This window comes from Xenopus laevis, chromosome 1L, assembly GCF_017654675.1.
Source record: "Xenopus laevis strain J_2021 chromosome 1L, Xenopus_laevis_v10.1, whole genome shotgun sequence".
Lineage (NCBI taxonomy): Eukaryota > Metazoa > Chordata > Amphibia > Anura > Pipidae > Xenopus > Xenopus laevis.
The window spans coordinates 176236781-176263103 of NC_054371.1; the positions used below are offsets into that span (position 1 = coordinate 176236781).

A 26323-nucleotide genomic window follows, 5' to 3' on the forward strand; every position below is an offset into this window, starting at 1 on the left:
TGACCATCAGCTAATTGTTCCGATTGGTCGACTTCCTGACGCGAGTTGCTGTTGAGTCTGGCGAGTGGCTTTTGAGGCAGTTCTCGTGTGAGCCATGGCCAGCGTTCATGAAAGCCTGTATTTTAACCCCATGATGACCAACGGGGTAGTTCACGCCAATGTGTTCGGTATAAAGGACTGGGTGACGCCGTACAAGATCTCAGTGCTAGTGTTGCTGAGCGAGATGAGTAAGAATACGAAAATCAGCTTGGTGGAGAAGAGGCGCTTAAACAAGCAAATCCTTCCCCTCCTGCAGGTTAGTCGAGCGCACAGCTTGGCACTGGCTGTTTTACAATGTTGGTAGATAATAAATGTTTTATATGTAGGGAATCTGTTATAGGGAACGTTTGGAAACTGGGTATCCCAGATAAGAAGTGTTTTTCAATCATTTGGAACCCCTATACCCCATATACACTTAGGGGCAGATTTATCAAGGGTTGAAGTGAATTCTAGGGAATTTTCTAAGTAAAAAAAAATTCGAAATTCAAAGTAATTTTTTGGATATCTTCAACCATCGAAGTAAAATTGCTCGAATATTCGACCATTCGATAATCAAAGTACTGTCTCTTTAAAAAAAAACTTTGAGTAAAAAATACTTTGCCAAATTAAACCTGCCGAAGTGCAATGTTAGCCTATGGGGACCTTCTAGAGCAGTTTTCTAAGTCTTTGGAAGTAGAAGAAAAATCGCTCGATTGATGGATGAAATCCTTCGAATCGTTCCATTCAAAGGATTTCATCGTTCGATCGAACGATTTTACTTCGACCGCAAATGGCCAAGTTCGATGTAAAAAAACTTCGATATTTGAAGTCGAAGTATTACAATTCGATGGTCGAATTTCGAAGCTTTTTCTACTTCAAAATTCGAACCTTGATAAATCTGCCCCTTAGAGACAACTCATAAGACACTTACTCTGATGGTCCTTCTGGCCCCTCTACTAGCCCCCCCCACCCCAGAAAAAATAGATTTTTGAGATTTATCACACTCTGGCCCTTTAAGAACTTGAATTAGACTATTCTCTACTTAAAAATTGCGGAATAGCTGTTCAAGTCAATGGATCAATTTGGAGTTGTTTGCAGCCTGCCTTTTCAGAGTAAAAAACTAGAATCGAGTTTTTATAATTTATATCGAATTTGATTCTAATTAGATTCAAGTTTTCGGGTTGATCCTATTCACCCGAGTTTAAAAAAATTAGATTTCTATAATAAATCTCGATTGGTTGAATTCCGAATTCATAGGAGTTTTATAAAAGGTTTTATTACAATAAAAAAGGAAATCATTTTTAAAAATGTGAATTATTTCACTAAAATGAAGTTGGCCTTCCTGCAATTCCAAGTTTTCTAGATAACTGATCCAATACCTGTATTTGCTTGGCATATCTGTATATTATTCATATACAAATAATAAAAAGTTCATATGAAAATAATAAAAAGTTCATATAAAGTAACTGACTTCTTTTTTGATAGGGACCAGATATGACTCTTTCTAAACTAATTAAGATTGTTGAAGAGTGCTGTCCAAATGTGTCAAGCTCTGTCCATATCAGGTAAGTTATTTTTAATTTTTTCTCCATTTTCTGGACTGGGTGTAAATGTTTTCAGTGAATTGCTGCAGAGCGCTCATTAAAGCATATCCAGAAGTCCAGCATCTTTAATAACAACTCGGCTTGTAAATTTTTCAACAGTATTTGCTTTCCCTATTCAGAATAAAGTTGATGGCTGAAGGAGAACTAAAGGACATGGAGCAATTCTTTGATGATCTTGCTGATTCCTTTACAGGAACTGAACCCGAAGTGCACAAAACAAGTGTTGTTGGTATGTGAACCTAAATATTTAGCATTGATACACCTCTATTAATTCAGAATAACCGCTCACTCTTATTCTCTCTCTTTCTCGTCATTTAATCTTAACACATTCTGCCGTGAACAATGACTGATTCTCTTTTCTTTTAAAACTGTGCCTTGTACTGCTCTGCAAATGTGTTTACTGATGTAAAAATGTTTATTCAATAGGACTTTTCCTTCGACACATGATCTTGGCATACAACAAACTTTCCTTCAGTCAAGTATACAAGCTGTACACTTCGTTGCAGCAATATTTTCAGAGTGAGAAAAGCAAGGCCACTTCAAAGACAGATAGTGATGAGGCAGATATGGATCTTACTAACAATGACGAGGAAGAAGGAAAACTGGAGAAAGAAGATCTGGATTTCCCTATTGGGTAACTTGTCTGAATGGTACAATAGAGTCCAGTTTAATAGTTTTAATCTTCATCATCATTTCAATGAAAGCTGCCATAACTCTTTTTTTTCTTTTGTAATATCCATAGTCCATAGGTGAATGCAGCAAATAATGCCTTGTTTGATGATGATTTCCTCTCATAATTATAGTGGAAGTATACATAAAATTATGCATGGAGTCTTGCAGTCAGTAACAAGTAGGGATGCACGAATCCACTATTTTGAATTCGGCCGAACGCCCGAATCCTTTGTGAAAGATTCGGCCGAATACCGAATCCGAACCCTAATTTGCATATGCAAATTAGGGGTGGGAAAACATTTTTTACTTCCTTGTTTTCTGACAAAAAGTCATGTGATTTCCCTCCAGCCCCTCGGATTCGGTTCGGTCGGGCAGAAGGATTCGGCAGAATACTGCTGAAAAAGGCCGAATCCTGGATTCGGTGCATCCCTAGTAACAAGGAAAAAACATATCAAAAGGAATATGATTGAGCATTAACCTTGTTGATAGACAAGTTAATAGACATATCAATATAGAAAGGACAAATTAGTGCTATCCTGCTAAGAAATATGTAGTAAACCTTTGGGTTTATAATTTGCTTTTGTGCAGAGACCCGTAGTGCAGAGACCCGTAGTGCAGAGACCCGTAGTGCAGAGACCCGTAGTGCAGAGACCCGTAGTATGAAACTAGTTCTCCCCTATAAACCAAGTAAGTAAACCTTATTTCTTATATAATCCATATTATAGGGAGGACGACTTGGCTTGCAGTGGCCCATTATCCCAGAAACAAGCAGAATATTTCCTCTCTCAACAGGTATTGAAATTTCTCTTCTACCCTAGATAATAATTCTGTCTTTAAGGTTGTCTTCATTTTCCTAGTTCAAAGAGTTTGTTTTCATTCACTACTCCATTCTTAACCTGGCAAAACTGATCTTTATTTTCTTTTTTTAACCAGTTAAAAAAAATATCTTCTCCTTAAATACTGGTGACTGCCCCTGTAGTAAATTTCCATTTTTTTCTGTTATGTTTATTATCTCATGGAGAAATTCACTATGGTGGATTTCAGATATGAAAATGTTTTCTAGGGGGTTAAAGATCGGATTAATAAGAGGAGCTTGTGTTGGACCTCAGGATTTGTTTAGAAAAAAAATATTTTGTTTAAAAATTCTAGTAAATGAGAAGTTGTAAATATGATTCCTTGTTTTTTTTGTGAAAGTGAACTGTCCCTTTTAATATCTACTTATTTTTTTTGTATAAAAGATTTATTAAAGGTTTTAAAAACAAAACTTGTGAAAACGCCATATACATGAAGGCAAAATGTCGTATTCTAACAGAATTTATTCACTATGCATATGTTTCAGGCCTCTTTAATGAAGAGTGATGAGAACAAGGCCCTGACCCCAGTCTTACTGCAAAAGGAACTAAATAATCTGTTGAAGTTCAACCCTGATTTCGCAGAAGCTGTAAGTCTTTATATCAGACACTTTGCCTCTGTGTGTATTTGTTATTACATTTCTTTTGATTATATGATCTTAGTTTAATCTGTGAAAGAAGTAAGAGTAGGTAACCTTTATAATTTCAGGAGAATTTATCATGTAGATAAAACATTGTTTACTCTGAATGAAACCTATATCCACAAAGTAAATCTTCTTATTTTCAATTTCTGATGTAGTCCAATATAAGTGAAGTTTAACAAGTGTACTAGCTTTTGTGAAGAAGACCTAGAACTGTGGCTTTGTACTAAATATGTTAGCTATACACATACTTAAGAGGGTAATACCCTAATTGAAAGCACACTTTATTAGTATGCTTTGAAACTGTTAAATGTCAAGTTCTGTAGGATGCAAAGGGGAGGATTTGACTAGGTAGGGCACTTAGGGGATCCTGTGTGCAAAAAGAAAGAAAAGTTTGAGTTATGTAGCTAATGCATTATATTGATATCCCAGCTTAATGTAAACATAAGATCTATTCTAAAAGCTAAGGCCTGGTGCTTTCTAGATGAAGGAATCTGTAATGTGGAGTACCATGAAAAATATCCAATCAGAAACATACCAAAATTTTGTTTTACTAGCAACATTGACTTATACTAGCTTTTTCATTACTAGATAGTACAAGATTCTGCAGTAGCCAAACTGCATTCAGGGCTTGCATGAAGCAATCCGTTCTTTTATTAGGTGTTTCATCTGATTGACTAGTTCATCAAACTCTGTTGCAAAAACTGCAACATTTTTTATAGTAATTTTCCCGTTTAACGTATCTCTTAATCATAATGTCTCATAACCATGTAGAGTGGGAAACTAAACTGAAATACTGTATTAAACCTTGTTTTTATTCCATGTTTATTGCAGCATTACTTAAGCTATTTAAACAGTCTGCGTGTTCAAGATGTGTTCAGTTCAACACATAGCCTATTGCATTACTTTGACCGCTTGATTCTCACTGGTGCAGAGAGTAAAAGTAATGGAGATGAAGGATATGGGCGGAGTTTGCGATATGCTGCATTGAATCTTGCTGCCCTGCACTGCCGCTTTGGACACTAGTATGTTTGGGTTATGTTATATGTGTACAAGCCAAAACAGAGCAAGATACAGTCTAGCTAATAGAGTATATATCTGGTCATAAATAATAAAATTAATAAAAATCATCATTTTTTTGAAGTTGAGCTGCAGAGATAGCATGAGACTGCTGCTTAAAGCTCTCTCTCTCTCTCTCTCTCTCTATATATATATATATATATATATATATATATACAATTAGCAAACAAACCGCACAACCAGGTCTTGCATAAAGTGTCAAAAACTTATTTTAATATCGACGTTTCGGCTCCAAACTTAAGCCGTCTTCAGGAAGACGGCTTAAGTTTGGAGCCGAAACGTCGATATTAAAATAAGTTTTTGACACTTTATGCAAGACCTGGTTGTGCGGTTTGTTTGCTAATTGAATATTGATTCTTTAACCAGCACCTAGGCATTGTCCAATTCTTGGGAGTGCTCCAGATCGTGTACTTATATATATATATATATATATATATATAAAGCCAAATTACTTAAAGGTTAAAACATACTTTATTGAAAAATTTTTAAAAACAGGCCAACGTTTCGGTCTCCTTCTCAGACCATTATCAAGACCCGAATAATCATAGGGAAACAGCTTAATATAGATAAAATGCATAGGCACTCACCCAATCACGTGTATGGAGACAAGTCATGTGACAGAACCCAATCACCAGAATAGACCAAACATGTGAAAACGAAAAAAAAAAAAAAAAATATATATATATATATACTGGAGCACTCATACAAACAGAGGCCAACTGCCTGGGTGCAGGTTTAAGAAAAATGTGTATAAGGATTGGAAAAACCGCACACACAGGACTTGTATGAATGAAAGAAAAACAAAATTTTATTGCGACGTTTCGGCTCTGATACTAGAGCCTTCCTCCGGTGAAAAACTGACCTTCACCTGAGGAAGGCTCTAGTATCAGAGCCGAAACGTCGCAATAAAATTTTGTTTTTCTTTCATTCATACAAGTCCTGTGTGTGCGGTTTTTCCAATCCTTATACACATTTTTCTTAAACCTGCACCCAGGCAGTTGGCCTCTGTTTGTATGAGTGCTCCAGTCCGAGGACGAATATATATATATATATATATATATAACAACCAAGGGGTCGGTGCACACAGAACACAAAATGGATGCCTAGGTGCTGGAGCAATTAAACATAGTATGGAGGTAACAAGAAAAGCCCGCACACACAGGACTTGAGTGAAGAAAAAAAATTTTGTTTATTCAACGTTTCGGCCCAGTCACATGAGCCGTCTTCAGGACTTCCTGAAGACGGCTCATGTGACTGGGCCGAAACGAAAGGTCCCCAGGAGGGACCTATATCTATATCTATAATTATTTTGTAATGTCTGTTGTTATTGACTTTGTTTCCTCTAGTCACCAAGCAGAGCTTGCCCTGCAGGAAGCAATCAGGATAGCACAGGAGTCCAGTGACCATGTGTGTTTGCAGCACTGCCTGGTGAGTACTGGTGGGAAATGAGCTACTCTGTAACCTACAGTCTGTGTCTATCCATATTTTTCCCTTTATATTAAGGGCAGCTGAAAAGTATTGTCTCTAAAACCTTACTTAGATTTCTTATTGTTATGCCAGTATGCGAGACTATTCACTTTAAATTTTAATAACCTTTTTTATATAAACATTTTCAGAGTTGGCTGTACATCCTGAAACAAAAGAAAGGTGTAGACAGCAGTGTTTTATTAGAACATTCTGTGAAGAAAGCCTTACACTTTGGGCTACCAGTAAGTATTTCTGTATTCATAGGACATTTTTTTGCTGCAGTAATATGGGGATGTTAACCTTCAAACCTTCAGATAGATCACCAGAAATAACTTTTTCCAATTACTTTCAATTCTCTTGTGTGTCACAGTTTTTCTAATATTGAAGTGTAAAGTGTAATTTTTCACCTTCTAAAGCAGCTCTGGGAGGGGGGATGCTGACCCTGTAAACTGTTCTAAATTGATACATTTGTTATATTTGTCCCTGCTGAGCAGAATCTCTGGGTTTCATTACAGGCAGCTGTTAGAATTGATACAATAGTTGCTAATACTACAGAGATGCTGCTAAGAAATGTATCAACTAAAGCTGGACATAGATGTTGAGATTTTTAAAAGATCAGATCCTGATCGTGAGACCACGATCTTCTCAGAACGATCGTACGATCGTACGAATTTACCATCAACTAAAAAGACCAATTTGTCAGGAAAACAAAGGGGAGCTGCCTGCTTGGCCCTGCAAACATAGATAGATTGCACTGGGACCGACAAAGATTTTTTGACCTGGCCGATCAATTTCCTGACAGATGTCGGCCGAAAAATCATAAGATGTACGATCGTTCGAATACCACTAACCGCACGATAATTTAGAAGGATTGGTCGGACTTCCCTAAAATCGGTCGTTCGGCAAGAAGAATCGTCGCGTCTATGGGGAGCTTAAATGTTGAAAAATCAGTTTATCAGTTTAGAGTCTGCACCTGAATTACTGAGCTGCCAGACTGAAACACCAGACAGGAACATTCAACTTTAAAAACAGTAAAAAATAAACAATTGAAGGTAATTTAAAAAAAAGTCTCTTTTTCTGGAGAACAATCTGAAAACAACTGAACTGAAAAAATTGTTTGGAAGGTGAACAACTCCTTCAATGATGGTGATTTGTCAACTTAAAGGGGAACTCCACAAAAGTAAACATGATTTCAAGCAACTTTGCAATATACATTTACTTTGTATCAACAGCCATCTGTCCTTAGCCTGCTGATTACAATGAATGGAACATCGCAGTGCAATGCATTGTGGGTTATGTATTTCCTGCATGCTGTCTGTAAGCTGTGGAGAAGTTGTTACAATTTGTAACATCAGTGTTTAGTCCCTCCTTCCCTGCCAGGATTTCAAATGATGCAGAAAGAGAACTGTTAACCTTCTGGATTTCAGAATAGAAAATGGCAATTATTCATTTGAAGAAACTGTGATGGATATATTAGGAGTTTCTGTGGTATGTGGGCCTCTTTATCAAATTTTGGTTTGGAAGCCAGAGTTCCCCTTTGAAATATATAGCGCTGAATGGTTTAGGGTGCTATTTTACCATTTACTGTTAATTTGCAACCATAACATCCCTGCTTTATAAATTTTTCTATTTAATGTTGAAATATTTTGTCATATCATGCACTGATGGCGCTGATTGAGATCCAGCCTTAATTGAGAATTAACAGGGCGAAGAGATTCCTAGGCTTAACCCCTCTATTTGTCAAGTTAAGTTGGGTCCAAGAAAAAAAATTGCCGATACCTGTGTTGGCTTTCAACGGGGTGCTCCCACATTTATTCAAGGTGCTTCCAGACACTTTACAATTGATCAATTGTAAAGTGTCTGGAAGCACCTTGAATAAATGTGGGAGCACCCCGTTGAAAGCAAACACAGGTATCGGCAATTTTTTTTCTTGGATTTACTACTGGCGAGTGGCTAGGCCAGGGCCATATATACCTGTATCCCCTGCATCGTTGTTTCATAAGTTAAGTTGGGTCACATCCTCGCTGAATATGACTTTGATTAACAAGTACATGTACCATATGTGGTTTGCTGTATTACCCTGACTAAAGGGTATCTGTAGGAAAACATACTTCCCTGTAAGGGCATCTCTGTCTCCTGGCTAAGAGCATATTTTTATCATTTAACTACCATTTTATTGACTTTGTAATTTTGTAACAATTTTTTTGTTTTTGAGGTGCAGGGCAGTCGCCAAACCCTGCAGAGATTTAATTAGGGGTAATTAGCATTTGTTGGGGGCAAATTTCAGAGTGCAGGAAGAATAGTAAAAAGGGTGGGGGTCATAGTTGTACCTTATGCTGTGCTAATTAAGAGGTCAGTTCAGTGATTTAGTACCAAAGTTTTGTTTTAGAAACCAAAAAAAAATGTAATTGGCCACTGAATTAATTATTTTATCTTGGATTTGTTAAAATCAAGTTTTCTGACCAAGTGTTTAAATACTGTTAATAGTTAGGTGTAATTAGCCAGATAACCTGACTATTGAATGCTTAATGGTCAGTACTATGCTTGCATGTTTAATGTTGCATTATTAGGTATACAAATACTGCTGTTCTTACAGACTTTTCTTTTCATTGGGGAAGGGTTGATGAATGACCACAGGGTACATTTTCAGATGTATAAAAAATGGGTCTGGCTAGTGATATTCAGAATTTGTTGTTCATTTATTTTTATTTTTTTAGTAACTGAACTTGTACATTATAGCTTATTCTTATTTCATTTTATATTGGTCTTCTAAAATATTTGTAAGTGCTCTGGGTTATTATAATTGCTGATATCTCAAGTTGACAATATGTAACTTTCTCGTCCAGTATTTGGCCTCCCTTGGCATACAGTCCTTGGTTCAGCAAAGAGCTTTGGTGGGAAAGACAGCTGACAAACTCATGGATGCCCTGAAAGACTCTGACCTTCTCCACTGGAAACACAGCCTGTCAGAACTCATTGACATAAGTACAGCCCAAAAGACAGCCATTTGGAGACTGTATGGGCAGAGGTAATTCATTACTTTTACTCTACTTTAGCTCAGATTATAAAAATATAATCTTCATGCAGCATATCCCAAGCAATAAAAGATAAAATATATCCATACATGATTCTCTCAATCTGTGTGGCCTATACTCAGTAAGCAGCACCAGTTGCACCTAACACAGTGCTGTAATGTGTCAGGCAATTGCTCGGGTCTGTTACTATGGGCAGGCAGGAGAGGCAGCTGCCCAAAGCACAAACTGGGGAAGGCCCAATGAAAGAATTACTGCATTATACACTCCTGCCAGCCTGGCATACTCTACGTTTTTGAAAGGGATATTGGGAGCAGCTTGCACGTAAGTGAGAAAGTGTGTAAGGGTAGTGAGCCGAAGGAGGAGCTGTTGTGGCAAGCTAGCCGTGGGCAAACGACAGGGATAGTATTTGGCCCGTCTCTACATTTACTTCAGAGAACCAGCTTTGAATTCCAGCTGTAACTGATAAAAGAGCTCATTTAACATTGATTTCCTTTCAGTGTCTTGGAATTGTGGGACAATGTGATTATGTGCTCCATTTTAATATCTATATTATATATACAGTTTTTAAGATGTTGTCATAATGTAAAGTTTTTGTTTGTTTTCTCCACCCAAAAACTATTATTTTTTTGTCAAAATAAAAGAAAATGTAATTGTAAGCAACTTTCAAAAATGTACAGTGGTTTTTAAGTTATTTGTAATTGCGGTTAAAAATGTTATCCGATGAAATTAATCAGGCTTAGTCCATGTAATATGTAATTCAATACCCTGAACTTTTTTGAGAGAAGTTTTGTTTTGTTGGATGGATACCACTTATGTGGTTTTGTGTTTAAAAGCCTCAAACCTAGTCTACAATTTCCAGTTACATAGTTAAATCGGGTTGAAAAAAGTCCATCAAGTTCAACCCCTCGAAATGAAAACCCAGCATCCATACACACACCCCTCCATACTTTCACATAAATTATATACCTATACTAAACTAAAAGTTAGATTTCCAAAGAGTGCTGTATGAACCTTGCCTTATGCCACCCCATACTAAAATCCTCCCTCTTACCCTCCTCTCACTTTTCTTTTTGCATTTTATCAAAATCCAGTAAAGCTGTTGTCCCAAAAGCATGATGTATTAGAAATTAACATTGTTTTTATGTATTGTAGTACCATGGCACTTCAGCAAGCCCAGATGCTCCTAAGTATGAACAGCTTGGATGCTGGGAATGTGGGGGCTCACCAGAACAACACAGAATCTTTTGGTGTGGTTCTCTGCAATCTTGCTGAGCTTCATGCAGAGCAGGTGAGCCATATATTGATCTGTACTGCATATGTGTTTGGAGCACATTTAAGAGCTAGAGTTTGGACATACTGCTTAATACACACATTTTGCATAATATGTCCCTTGAAGATCAGATTTTTAAAAAAATCCATTGTATGCATGTCAAAGTAAATTAACTTCTAATGGCAATCCATCTTTGTTCAGGGTTGTTTTGCAGCGGCTTCGGAAATCCTGAAGCATTTAAAAGAGAGGTTCCCTCCTAATTCCCAGCATGCAAAGGTACATATTTAATCTCCAATTTATTACACACCTGTTGTCATTCAAGTGTTTGTTTGTATGTACCTGTATTGATATTCTTTCATGTAATGCTGACCTTTAAGTCATGTAATTTGACCAAAATGTTTTATTTCTTCAATAAACTCATTGTGAAACTTAAAGGAAGAGTAACACCAAAAACATTAAAATATTATAAAGCATTTAAAATTTACTGTAGCCTTGCACTTGGTCATCAACTGATCTGTTCAAACTATTTGCTTCAGAAACACTATTTTTGATGAAGTATACATTTATGCCTATGTGTCCTCCATTTATCCATCTATTATCTATCTATAAAAGGCTACAGACGCTCTGCTACTCAGGTTACATCTCTGAATGAAATTCGATTGTGTATTTTATTTAATTTAAACACACTTAATTTAATTGTTTAAATTAAATAAAATACACTGAATCGAATTTGGTTCTCCAGAGTGAACTTTACTTTTACCTTGGACATTTTGTGGCTTGGACGGTGCCACTTACTCTGTTGGATAGAACCCTGATACCTCTGGAGTGAGGGACCACCCGACAATCAATAGAATTACCTGTACATCTCTGAATGCCCTTTGATGGAAGTTCAAAATGCGCAATACACGTTTCTCAAAACCATCCATAGAAAGTGGGATACTTGAAACACTCCTGCTCTAATTTTTACTTTTAGAAAAATCGAAAATATATTGTGCTTGTTACATAAATCCTGTAATTAAAGGAGAACTAAACCCTTAAAATGAATGTGGCTAAAACTGCCATATTTTATATACTGAACTTATAGCACCAGCCTAAAGTTTCAGCATCTCAATAGCAGCAATGATCCAGGACTTCAAACTTGTCACAGGAGGTCACCATCTTGGAAAGTGTCTGTGACACTCCATGCTCAGTGGACTCTGATCAGCTGTTGAGAAGCTAAGCTTTGTTGAGAAGCTAAGAGTAAATTAGCAAGCAGAAAATGAGGTTGGCCTGTAATATAAGCTGATACTACAGGGCTGATAAATTCTGATTCTAGTTGCACTGGTTTCTGTGCTGCCATGTAGTAATTATCTGTATTAATTACTAATCTGCCTTATATTGTGACATTTCTATTCTATATGTACTAAATATTGTGAGTGGGTCCCTAAGCTTAGTAAGTGACAGCAGCACAGAGCATGTGCAATGAATCAGCAGAAAAGAAGATGGGGAGCTACTGGGGCATCTTTGGAGGCTCAAATATTCTCTGCTAAAGGCTTGCAGTTGCCTTGGATTGGTACAGAAGCCCAAAACCTAATGTACAACCTTTCTAGCCTACTTCCTTAGTTAAGCTTTAGTTCTCTTTTAAAGGAGAACATGCAGAGTATGGAGTTTCAGGTCTTGCTTGCTATTATAGGCTATATTTGCTTCTAATTCCCATACCAATGTATGTGTGATCTAGCCTATGGGCATCAGTCAAAAAGGTCATTTTATATAGGAACCCAGGTTACACATTTTTGATTTGAACAATTGACAAATTTGTCCAGTGATTCTGGAAGTGACCTGCAATAGCTTCAGGAATGCAATCTACATGTTCCTGTTGTTTTTATTTGTGAGAGATTCACACCTTAAGAGATGCATTCATGGATGTAATCGTAATTCATTTAGATCTAAATTAGTTATTATCTATGTAAGATGTGGATTTAATGTCTATCTAGTGAGGGGACAGGGATAGTATACACGGAACTAGACAAACTGACATTCTGGGTGGCAGATGAGATTCAGTGCTGATAAATGTACCGTTATCTATCTGCAATTTAAAAATATGCAAGTACTTTTATCCTTTATGGGACTAAATTAGGCAAAAGTCATGGGGTACTTGTGGAAGGAATGGCCAGCAAGATTTCAAGCTGGATTGAAAGGGGTATGCAGCTTTCTCACTACACTTTTTTGGGATAATGGCGCACAGGTTATCTTCCTCACTAGTGCATATATCAAGGTGGGGTAAAATATATATATAATTAACAATGCACCTCAAAGCCTTCCCCAGCCAGGGATTGGGCTGGTTGCCATTTTTGAGTCAGGAAGGAATTTGGGATTTTTGAGTCTGGAATAACTAGCAGTTAAGCAGGCCTCATTTAGAAAAAAAGGTTTAACTTAATGCATTTGTGCCATTTTTCATCCTCATTACTGTGTATGATAATTGTATGCATGATTTTCTAGGACTATAGGAAAACCTCTCTTCTTATGTACGAACTGTGCTTCTGGGCCTTAACCCTTTAAGTGCCAAGAACGTAGCTCCTACGTTCTTTTAAAAAAGGCTTTAAGTGCCAAGAACGTAGGAGCTACGTTCTTTACTAAGTCAGCGCTCCCTCTGCACGCGCAGCAAAAACAGCGTGCAGAGAGGAGCGATCAGCGCCACAACCCCCTAGGCAACGAGCTTACTTGCAGCAGATCGCTGATCCTCGCCGACACCCTTCTCCAGGAGCGACACAGACGCAGCAACAGCTTCCTTGTCGCAGGACCCGGACCTCACGTGTTCCAGCGCCGCCCACGCACTTCCTGCTGCTCTGACTCATTGATCCTGGACTCTACAGCTCTGAAAAGGACCCCCTTCATCTAGATTCGGTAAGTGCCCCTTTTTTTTTACTTATTTAGTACATTTACAAGCATTTACATGTACACAATGCACATATTAGTAAAAGTAGTTTTTTTTTTTTTTTGCTTTTCTGACTTTTCTGATTTTTTTGATTTTTCACACTTTGGCACTTATTTACACACTCACATACACATATGCACAAATGTATACACTTTTTAGAGCTGTACATCCATGCATACACAAACACACACTTATAGGGGTTTTTTGTACTTTTTTTTTTTTTTTTTTTTTTTTTTTAAGCTCTTCATTTTCAAGTTTCCCTCGTGTTATTTCCCCAAAAAACGTTAGATTTCATAGTGTGACTACTGGATCAAGCATTCTGACCACTAACCACGCTGTCAGAAAAGTTATTTTGTTATTTCGTTGATTTTCCTAATTGTATTTGATTTTTTGTGATTTTTATTGCAGTTTTATGCTTGCATTGTTTTTCATTGTGTCATTTTTTTAGCATCGTTTACACTTTGATCATTTGGGGTAGAAACACATTTTTAGCAATTCTGTGTTCGTCAGAATGTGTACTTTACAAAAATATATGGTTTTGGGGGGTCTTTGTACTGTTAGGGGGTCTTACGGCACATTATATGCAGTCAGTGTGCTATGTTCACAGAAGGCGAATTGACAGCCGAGAAAATTCTTATGCACTATTTTCATTTGGGGTCCGCACGTGCCCACCTGCTTTGGTATATCTATGCATATTGGGCATCATACTGTTCAGTAGACCCTTGGCGTCAATATTTATGGTGTTTTCTAATTGTATGTAAGAAATTGGGTGAGCTAAATGCGACCAACTGCAATATTTTTAGGCGATTTTCAGAAATATCATAAAAACTGCTGCCTTTAGCGTTGCTTTGCAGTATGTACGTTTGGAGTAGAAACACAGTTTTAGCTAATTTTTATTCGGCAGAATGTGTACTTTCCAAAAATATATGGTTTTGGGGGGTCTTTGTACTGTTAGGGGGTCTTACCGCACATTATATGCAGTCAGTGTGCTATGTTCACAGAAGGCGAATTGACAGCCGAGAAAATTCTTATGCACTGTTTTCATTTGGGGTCCGCACGTGCCCACCTGCTTTGGTATATCTATGCATATTGGGCATCATACTGTTCAGTAGACCCTTGACGTCAATATTTAGGGTGTTTTCCATTTGTATGTAAGAAATTGGGTGAGATAAGTGCGACCAACTGCAATATTTATAGGCGATTTTCAGAAATATCATAAAAACCGCTGCCTTTAGCGTTGCTTTGCAGTATGTACGTTTGGAGTAGAAAGACAGTTTTAGCAAATTTTTATCCGGCAGGATGTGTACTTTCCAAAAATATATTGTTTTGGGGGTTTTTGTACTGTAGGGGGGTCTTACAGCACATTATATGCAGTCAGGGATGCTGTGTTCACAGAAGGCGAATTGACAGCCGAGAAAATTCTTATGCACTGTTTTCATTTGGGGTCCGCAAGTGCCCACCTGCTTTGGTATATCTATGCATATTGGGCATCATACTGTTCAGTAGACCCTTGGTGTCAATATTTAGGGTGTTTTCTAATTGTATGTAAGAAATTGGGTGAGATAAATGCAACCAACTGCAATATTTTTAGGCAATTTTCAGAAATATAATAAAAACCGCTGCCTTTAGCGTTGCTTTGCAGTATGTACGTTTGGAGTAGAAAGACAGTTTTAGCAAATTTTTATTCGGCAGAATGTGTACTTTCCAAAAATATATGGTTTTGGAGGGGTCTTTGTACTGTTAGGGGGTCTTACCGCACATTATATGCAGTCAGTGTGCTATGTTCACAGAAGGCGAATTGACAGCCGAGAAAATTCTTATGCACTGTTTTCATTTGGGGTCCGCACGTGCCCCTCTGCTTTGGTATATCTATGCATATTGGGCATCAAACTGTTCAGCAGACTCTTGAAGTCAATATTTAGGGTGTTTTCCATTTGTATGTAAGAAATTGGGTTGGATAAGTGCGACCAACTGCAATATTTTTAGGCGATTTTCAGAAATATCATAAAAACCACTGCATTTAGCATTGCTTTGCAGTATGTACGTTTGGAGTAGAAAGACAGTTTTAGCAAATTTTTATTCGGTAGAATGTGTACTTTCCAAAAATATATGGTTTTCTGGGGTGAACGTAATTTTTTGTACCTTTGTCACAAAATGCTGTATATGTGCTGATTTTGCAGTATCTGGAATTACAGAACTCGTATGGGGTGTCTTCTTTCTGGGGCCCCTATATGCCACATACTTAGGTGTACCTATGCATATTGGGTATCATACTGTTCAGCGGACCCAGACTTTCAAGTTTAGGGAGTTTTATCTTGGTATATAATGATATGTAGGAGATACAATGCTTTAGAGTTGGAGTATTGAGGAGATTTTTGTATATGTCATAAAAACTGCGAAATGTAGGAAAGCTTTGCTGCTTGGTAATTTGGAGTAGAAAGACATGCATACCCATTTTAGATTCGTCAGAATGTGTACTTTCCAAAAGTATATGGTTTTCTGGGGTGAACATGCATTTTTGTACTTTTGCCCCTCATAAAATGCTGTAAATGTGCTGATTTTGCAGTATTTGGAATTACAGAACTGTCTTCGTTCTGGGACCCCTATACGCTACATACTTAGGTGTACTTATGCATATTGGGCATCAAACTGTTCAGCGAACCCTGGGCTTTCATATTTAGTGTGTTTTATTTTGGTATATAATGATATGTGGGAGATACGATGCTTCAGATTTGCAATATTGAGATGATTTTCGGTAATGTCATAAAAATTGCCAAATGTAGGAACGCTTTACGGCTTGGTACTTTGGAGTAGAAAGACATGCATACCCATATTAGATTCGTCAGAATGTGTACTTTCCAAAAATATATGGTTTTCTGGGGTGAACATGCATTTTTGTACTTTTGCCCCTTGAGAAATGCTGTAAATGTGCTGATTTTGCAGTATTTGGAAATCCAGAACTGATAACTCATATGGGGTGTCTTCGTTTTGGGGCCCCGATACGCCACATACTTAGGCATACCTATGCATATTGAGCATCAAACTGTTCAGCAGACCCTGGGCTTTCATATTTAGGGCGTTGTATCTTGGTATATAATGATATGTGGGAGATACGATGCTGTAGACTGGCCACTTTGAGGTAATTTTTCAAAAATATTTTTATAAAAACTGCTAACTTTAGGAAAGAATTACAACTAGGTAGTTTGGAGTACAAATATATATTTACCCATTTTGAACTCGTTAGAATCTGTTCTTTCCAATAAGGTGTAGTTTTTTTAGGGTAAACCTACTGTTAGTGGAATGTTTGGTCTTGAAATCAGATGTATGCAGTTTTGTAGAGCAGTGCTTTGGAAATTTGGTAGTTTACTGCTTCGAAGTTTTTGATCTATAGAAGTAAGAAATCTCCATAAAACTATATATATTTGGTATTGGCGCGTTCAGGAGACCCAGAACTTTCCAAATCTTCCATGTTCTCATGCATAAAATAAATTATGCTTCTGATATATGTGTTTTTATCATGTGAAACTGTTTTTTTTTTTTTTGTTTTTTTTTATACATTTAGAAGCCCATATCTTTTTACTGGAGTGGAATGACAACAAAATACTAGCATATTTTGAAAGCTTAGGTTGTCCTGAGAAAACGATACCTTGTTTTCGTGGGTAAACTAAAAGACCCCCCCCAGGCAAGTCCCCTAAAGTGAAAGAGCAAAAAATGTTCAAAAACGGTCTGGCAATAGAAGTTTCAACTTGGCCAAATTGGCTGGCAGCGAAAGGGTTAAAGAGATACTAGATATTAAACTTTTTTTTTTTACATGTATCATAATATTGCCTTTGAAAGCTACTTATAATTTTGCCATAAAGTATATGCAGGATGCTTTTACATTACTTGTCTGATGCCCCATGTTCCTGTATGAGGGGGCTGCCGTATTTGTGCAGCAGGAGTCTGTTAGCATTAGAAACTTTAACTGACCGGCTGAGATGGGACAGTCAGGTTGGCAAACTTCAACTAACCATAACTTGCAAAAAAAACATGACCTATAGGTAACTTTTAATGTACATTCAAATTTCAAAATGTAGTTTTTTAGTGTCCGTATCACTTTAAATGCTCACAAAGTCTAACTGGCAATTTTGTTTTTTAGCTTTGGATGCTGTTTGACCAGAAAATTCAGTTTGACAGAGCAATGAATGATGGCAAATATCATATGACGGAGTCCCTGGTAACTGGCATTACTGCACTAAACAGTGTGGAGGGATTGTACAGGTACAACAAACTACTCATGCCATGCTGATCTGTGTGTATCTTAAAAGTTTATATATGTGTGAGAAGCAATCCAACCCCTTCTTAAAGCTATCTAATGTATCGGCCTGTACTACTGATTCAGGGAGAGAATTCCACATCTTCACAGCTCTCACTGTAAAAAACCCCTTCCGAATATTTAGGCGGAACCTCTTTTCTTCTAATCGGAATGGGTGACCTCGTGTCAGCTGGAAAGACCTACTGGTAAATAAAGCATTAGAGAGATTGTTATATGATCCCCTTATATATTTATACATAGTTATCATATCACCCCTTAAGCGCCTCTTCTCCAGTGTGAACATCCCCAACTTAGCCAGTCTTTCCTCATAGCTAAGATTTTCAATACCTTTTTACCAGCTTAGTTGCCCTTCTCTGTACCCTCTCTAATACAATAATGTCCTGTTTGAGTGATGGAGACAGCTCAAAACCTTATTTGCCCTTGATGCTGCTGACAGGCATTGCTTGCTACAGCCAAGTTTATCATCTGGGTGGGTGGGTGGGTGGGTGTGTATAGGCAAACCAGGATTTGACTGTATACAAGCGGTAAAGAAGGTCCTGCTTGTTAGAGCTTACGATTCAAATAATTAATTTTTCCTTTGTTGCTCCTATTTTATTTTTTTTTTTATAAGACTGAAGTTCATCACCTTCTAATGTTTTCAAGGGACAGCTTAGTTAGTTGAAGTTGCCAACTCATTAAACTATTAAATATGTTACATTACTTGATACATTTCTTTAGCCATACTGAGCTGCTGCTTTATTTAAATTGGCTATTGTCATTGATACATTAATTGCTGACAAGCTGTCTGATGCCACTGAAACATGTATCAACTAATGTAGCAAATGGTAACCAGTTAGAGACTGCACGCTAATAAAAAATCATGTTTTTTCCTCTAGTTTTTAATACTGTATGTTTAACAATTTATTTTGTGAGTTTCTCACTGTCAAATTAACCCACTGCAAATGGCTGATTTTCATGAGGCAGTAACTGACAATACACTACTGACATACAGCATGGTTGAGTTGTTTGCAGTTGGGAAACATTAGATTGAGGAAGCCCACTAAGAAATTATTTACAGAAAATATATTTTTTACAGATAGCTAACAGCTTAATAATAAACTTTGCATGTAATTAAAAAAGCAATTCCAATACTGGTTTTACCCAAGAAGAATCTTATGTAGCTTTGTTCACAGACTAGCTACTGTTAACAAGAAATTACATGGATACTTGGTTGGTTATACATTTTAAATGGAAAGCTGTGTAACGTAACACTGGTATATACATTTCTCAAGCTAATATCTATTTTTAAACCTGACCTATACAGTAAGCTGCACACTCCCCAATATTTATTATAAAGATTTGATAACACTTGAATTTGGACAGTGTAACTTTGTGTTTAAGGGTGATGCATTTTAACACCATTTTTTTAAAAAACATATAATTATGTCCCATAGAGTACAATAGGGGCTTATGTTTATGAACATACATGCAGTTGCCAATAGCAACCAGTCAGTAATTAGATTTGAACAGTCTGTTACAAAAATTAAGCAAATACTCGTTGCTACTGGCAAGTGCAGTTTAGGGTAGACAAAAAATTTACCCTGACCCAGCCTTTCCAAATTTGAAACCAACCCAAACTGGCACACCCTTGCTTCATATATACCTACGCCTGTCTCTGTCCTTCCTAATTTTACAGAAGAGGGGTAATGTGGGGCAGGTGCAAATATATAAATAAACAATGGGCAAGAGAATGTGGAGGAATCAGAGTGCACTAATGTGTGGGTGGGGCTAGGGACAGAGTTTGACACCCACATTTATGGGATTCAGAGTGGTCTGTGTAAAGGTGGCCATACACGGATAGATCCGCTCGTTTGGCGATGTCGCCAAACGAGCGGATCTCCCTCCGATATGCCCACCTTGAGGTGGGCAATATCGGGCTGATCCGATCGTGGGCCCTAGGGCCCAACAATCGGATCCTAGCGTTCGCCAAACGGGCGGTCGGATCGCGGGACCGCATCAACGAACAGATGCGGCCGCGATCCGACGGGATTTTTAACCCCATCCGATCGAGATCTGGCCGACTTTCGGCCAGATCTCGATCGGGGAAGCCCGTCGGGGGCCCCCATACACGGGCCAATAAGCTGCCGACTTGGTCTGTCGGCAGCTTTTATCGGCCCGTGTATGGCCACCTTTACACTAAAGGTTGCCTGTAGATGGTGCTAAAGTGGCATCATCTTTGGCTCATAGTCTGTGAATGAAAATGTGAAGAACCTGTGTGTTTATTTACAGGAAGGCCATTGTCTTAAAAGCTCAAAATCAAACTGCAGAAGCCCATAAAATTCTACAGGTGCTGCTTAATCACTGCCAGAAGACAAAGAACATTGAAATGGTCATTCGGTATGTACTAAGGTGGTTTCTTAAGTCTTAACCTGGCTGCAAGCTGTATTCTTGCATCAAAGCTCACATTAAAGAGATACTGACACCATAAAATATTTTATTTTTTTATATCTATCATAACATTGTCTTTGAATTATATTTATAATTTTGCCATAAAAGTATTTGCCTGATGCTTTTACATTATCTTTCTTACCCCCATGTTCCTCTATGAGGGGCCTGCCATATTTGTGGCAGGAGTCTGTTAGCATTAGAAACTCTAACTGACATGTTGAGAAGGAACAGTCAGGTTGGCAAAACAGTCAGGTTTAGGAACTTCAAGTAACAAATACTTATAAAAGCAGAACTATCAGCGAAAAATGATCAACATGACCTATAGGTATAGTTTAATGTAGATTAATGTTTTGAAAAGAAACTTTTTAGTGCCAGTATCACATCCAGTATCTGCTTTTTTGCCTTAAATTAAATCTGACTTATTTTACTGGCATAATTCTTTGCACATTGTGGTTTCTAGCAAACGCCTGTTTTTTTTTTGTTTTTTTTTAATATTTGAAGCAGATTTTAAGTTTTATATAGACAAATACAAGAGTCCTCTGCACTCAACCCATTATCAATATATTTAAGACAGAGACATTTTGTGCATACTGCTACTGAAAAATGCCTTACCCTTTAAACAAAACATTGATTGTTTGTCCATATATTGAAATATATTTTAGCTGGCCAACTACATCAAAGTCATCCCATATCTGGCCAGTCCTACGCTTAATTTTCATCTGATTCATTAAGAATTCAATTCCTTAATTATACATTTTACAAAGGGACTAAGTTTTACCTGCAACTTACTTGCTGCTTTCAAGTAAAACTCCCAAATTTGGCTGCCCTTTTATTAGACACCAGTGGGATCACCTGACTACAGCTGGGAAGGGTGGGAGCTACAACATGGAGCTGGTCACTGCTCCTGTATAACTATAACAAACAAGGGAAAGTTGTGCTCACCACTAATTTTTAAAAACATTAAGCGGGGGTGCAATGAGGCTGTGACCACAAAATACATATAGACAAATACAAGAGTCCTCTGCACTCAACCCATTTAAGACAGAGACATTTTGTGCATACTGCTACTTAAAAATGCCTTACCCTTTGAACAAAACAGGGATTGTTTGTCCATATATTGCAATATATTTAAGCTGGCCAACTACGTCAAAGTCATCCCATATCTGGCCAGTCCTATGCTCAATTTTCATCTGATTCATTAAGAATTCAATTGCTTACATATATTGTAATATATGGACAAACAATACCTGTTTTGTTTAAAGGGTAAGGCGCTCCTCTCTCTCTCTCTCTCTCTCTCTCTCTCTCTCTCTCTCTCTCTCTCTCTCTCTCTCTCTCTCTCTCTCTCTCTCTCTCTCTCTCTCTCTCTCTCTCTCTCTCTCTCTCTCTCTCTCTCTCTCTCTCTCTCTCTCTTCCCCCCCCCCGGTAAGTTAAGGCTACTACCTATAGTGATCACTATAGTATGTATAAAAGTGAGTATTTTCATCCATTTATTGAAAGGCAAGTGAATAGTAAGATGTAACTGTTATTCCTTTCTTTCTTTCCCCAGTGTCCTCCTGTCCTTAGCAGAACTATACTGGAGGTCTTCCTGTCATCCTGTAGCATTGCCAGTGTTACTTAAGGCCTTGGCTCTGTCACGAGAATATAGACTCCAGTATCTAGCCTCAGAAACTATGCTCAACTTGGCTTTCTCTCAGGTAAACATATTGCTGTCACAAGCTAATTAACACTTGCCATACTCATGCTGTGCCTATGAATGCTGAAATACATATTGCAAGATTTGGCAGCTGACCAGGTTCAAGAGACAAGACACCCAGAAATATGTCTGTTTTGCAATATCTGCTGTGAGTAATGTGATCAGTGTCGGCTTTCACTTCTTTAAACCTAATTATTTTTAGCAGCCTTTCTTTCCAAAACTATACACTCGCATATATAACCTATATATACCGATAACTAAAAATGTGTTCGCTATTTGGAGCATTTCGTTTAGTTGGTAAAACACACATAATATCCAATTGGAACCTTTAGTTAAATTTAAAAAAAAACACACAAAAACTGTATCTCTGTAGCACCTTGGCTGCAGAGATCAATGTAACTTATCACATTAGCACTGGTTTATAAAAACAGTCAGTGGGATAAAGGGATTTATAGGATGTGGATTAGTGAACTAGAGCAAATAAATGAATTTGGTTGTTGCTAAGGAGCTTGCAGTGTCATGCAGTTGGCTACTAATAAGATAACTTTACACACTAAAAAAACTCACTTTAACTTTTGGTCTGCAGCTCATGCTTGGAATTCCAGAACAAGCATTAAACATCCTACATATGGCGATTGAGCCCATTCTGGCTCATGGGGCTGTTCTGGATAAAGGTCGGGCCATGTTTCTGGTTGCCAAATGTCAAGTAGCTTCAGCTTCATCCTATAACCTGCAAAAGAAAACAGAAGGTTTGTTCTTTCTAAACAAATGTGTTTTATTTCCAGTTGTCCCCCTACTAAATAACATTATTACCTTGATTGTAAAAGTCATAGAGCTGATGTACATCCACAGAAATGTCTCTTCCCTTCAAGAACTATGACAGGCTAAGGACAGAGATACACACTGCGATTCGGGGAGATTAGTCGCCCGGCGACAAATCTTCTCTTCTTCAGAGCGACTAATCTCCCCGAACTGCCTTCTCGCCGGCTAGAATGTAAATTGCCAATGAGACGGCACTCTAAACACTTTGTTTTCCGAAGTAGCCCGAAGTTACCTCGTGCGTCGACTTTGGAAAACACTCCGAGTGCCATCCTGCCTGCGTTTTAGATTCTATCCAGTAGGAAGGCAGTTCGGGGAGATTAGTCACACTGAAGAAGAGGAGATTTGTCGCTGGGCGACTAATCTCCCCGAATTGCAGCGTGTGTCTCTGCCCTTAGAGGGAAGGAATACACCAGTTGCTTCTATTGCTTTTCCCACTAACAATTCTTCTGAAACCTCCAAAATGGGATGTTCTATATCAAGGATGTTTTTGAACCTTAAGTAATGTTTTGAAAGGATTGCAAAGGCAAAAGATTAGGATGGTTCATATGTCGACACTGGGCAAATTTGCTCATGAGCAGTAAACCACGGCAACCAATCAGATTGTTGCATTCACTGTAGTACCTGCAGGTGGCAGAAAAAAAAGCCAATTAGTGCTATGGTTTACTGCCCAGTGTTGATAAATGAGCTCCAAGGGCTATCCTGGAAGTAAGCAGAATGAGACCGAAAAGCAGATTAATACTTTACTAGCTAATGAGACAACCAAGCAAGCATAATGATCATCCACAACCCAAAGCACAAACAGGCTAAAGGTGGCCATACACGGAGAGATCCGCTCGTTAGGTGATGTCGCCAACGAGCGGATCTCTCTCCGATATGCCCACCTTTAGGTGGGCAATATCGGATCCTAGCGAACGGGAACGGGCGGTCGGATCGCGGGACTGCATCAACGAACAGATGCGGCCGCGATCCAACTGGATTTTTAGTCCCATCCGATCGAGATCTGGCCGATTTTTTTTTTTCTCGCTCTGGGAAGCCCGTCGGGGGCCCCCATACACTGGACAATAAGCTGCCGACTCGGCCTGTCACAGCTTTTATCGGCCTGTGTATGGCCACCTTAACTTGTGCTTACTTCATTTATTTTGCTTAACTTTGATTTTGAATACCATTTTAGTAGTAAAAAGATAGCAAAGCCAGTATATTCCTGATCCAGGTGTCCATGTTACAGAGGGCTGTTATCCACGATTCCTTGCTGGGAACTGCTATAGTGCTACCATGTTACCATTTTTGTTGCATTAGTTGTGTGACTGCTTTACTATTTAGGTAACCAAAGGGGATGAATAGAAAGATGTCATGCTTTACATTTTACAATGTAGAAATCCTTTAATGTAACAGTATGGACTATTAACGGGAAACACCGGATTTGTAAACTGGCATGGTTTCCTATGTAAGAACAATGTTTTTTGTTTTTTTTTCCTTATAGCTTTGGAGTCGGCCATTTTAAACCTTAATGAAGCGAAAGCATACTTTGCTATGGTGGATTGCAAAGAACAGATCCGGGACATCCTGTACTTGCAAGCTAGGTTGTACAACACCTTGGGGAACATACAAGAGAGGAACAAATGCTCAATGCTTTTCCGCCAGATGCATCAGGAGCTTCCTTCTCACGGGGTATCATTAGTTATTCGCCTGTAGGAGCTGAGGTGTCGGCAATCACTGACAACACACTTATGTTGCTGTCATTTAACTCAACACTGTGGCTGCTCCTGTCATCCAGTTAATTGCTCTGTTTGAGGGTAAATTACCCTGGACCATACAATTGAGGAACTTTTGTCTCAAGGCAAGACCTCCTGGAATAACACATAAAAGGTGAGGCTCTAATGCATAAAGATGCCTTCTTGGAAGCTGCTTCTTGCACAAGCCAATAATGATTTTCAGAACAAGTTTATTTCAGAACCTGCTGGCTGAAAGTATATAGCCGAATGTGGCATATTGTCTACATCCTACTTGAGAGCTTTGCAACCGTTATTTGACAAAATCAGCTTTGCTGGATCCTGTAATGGTTGGGCATACAGATCGAGAATGTAGTGGAACATAGTGTTCTCAAAAGCAAGTACTTGTTTATAATTGTATGGTATGTACTGTCTGAGGTGTTTCAATTAAATTAATCTTTGTAATGACTGTGCTTTCACCATTTGAAGAAAGAGAATGTGCAGTATAGTGGCTGGTGTCTCAAAATAACCTTACAATGCCTTGGAGCTGGATTATTAACAAACTAAAAGGGGGTTACTTATATATAGTTACAATATAACTGCACACTTGGGTTCTTTATTGGGATGTACCAAATCCAGGATTCAGTTTGAAAGTCATCTGACTCTTAGCAACTATTTGCCAGATTTTCTTTCAGCCTAATTTTCAGCTGAACCTTCGAAGGTTTAAGTCATAAGATTTTAAAGCCCTGGACAGAGGAGGTAACTTCTTTTTTTTTTTTGTGAGAGATTTTGCTAAAATTTGAATACGTGGATTTAGCTTTGATTTTGTTTCACTATTCACAGAAATTTTGTGGAGGATTCTGTAGTTGGATACCAAGCATCTCTTGCATTTTACTTCAATTAATTAAATTTGCAGTGTCTGTAAAGGGATTCTGTCACGGGAAACCATTTCATTTAATCAGAATGCACCAGTTAATAGTGCTACTCTAGAACAATTCTGCACTGAAATCAATTTTTCAAAAGAGCAAAGAGATTTTTTTTAATTTTAAAATCTGGCATGGGACTAGACATGTCAGTTTCCTGCTGCACTGCAGGTTGGAGTAATATCACCTCCCTCCCTCCCCCCCAGCAGCTTATCAGCAGAACAATGAGTAACCAAATAGCTCCCTGACACAAGATAACAGCTCCCTGGTAGAAATGAGTACAAATCTCACTGCGACTCCTTCATGGGCGCAAAGATTTCTCTTGCTGAACGACCGATTTTAGCGAAGTCCGACCAATCCTTTGAAATTATCGTGCGGTTAGTGGGATTCGAACGATCGAACGTCTTACGATTTTTCGGCCGACATCTGGCAAATTGGTCTTTTTAGTTGATAGACAATTTGTACGATCGTTCCAAGATAATCGTGGTCTCACGATGACGATCGGATCTTTTAAAAAATCTCAACATCTATGGCCAGCTTTACATTGAGTAGGAGAAACAATAGTTTATCTGAAAGCAGTTCCATTGGAAAGTGCTGGCTCTTTCTGAAAGCACATGACCAGGCACAATAACCTGTCTACACACCAATATTACAACTAAAAATAATTCACTTGTTGGGATAAAAGAATACAATTTTATATGGTAGAGTGAATTATTGGAACTGGAAAAAAAGTGTTGACAGGTGAACAAGCCCTTGTTGGCATGAGTGCTGCAGGGATGGAGTTGTTTAGGAACACTTCTAACACAAAAAACTGGCACATTCTTCATAGATAAAGGAAAGTGCCTGTATCACTTTAAGAAAATAGATGTGTTTATTCAGCAG

At 38.1% G+C, this 26323-nt stretch overlaps 1 protein-coding gene across 1 annotated transcript; it reads left to right on the forward strand.

The window, feature by feature from the left end:
• Positions 1-35: 35 nt before the first annotated feature.
• anapc5.L (anaphase promoting complex subunit 5 L homeolog) lies at positions 36-4916 on the forward strand. The gene is given in 7 exon segments (NM_001096944.1): positions 36-295; positions 1504-1583; positions 1742-1851; positions 2049-2256; positions 3020-3086; positions 3634-3735; positions 4621-4916. Coding segments are annotated over 7 exon segments (960 nt in total). The 5' UTR covers positions 36-94; the 3' UTR covers positions 4813-4916.
• Positions 4917-26323: the final 21407 nt, after the last annotated feature.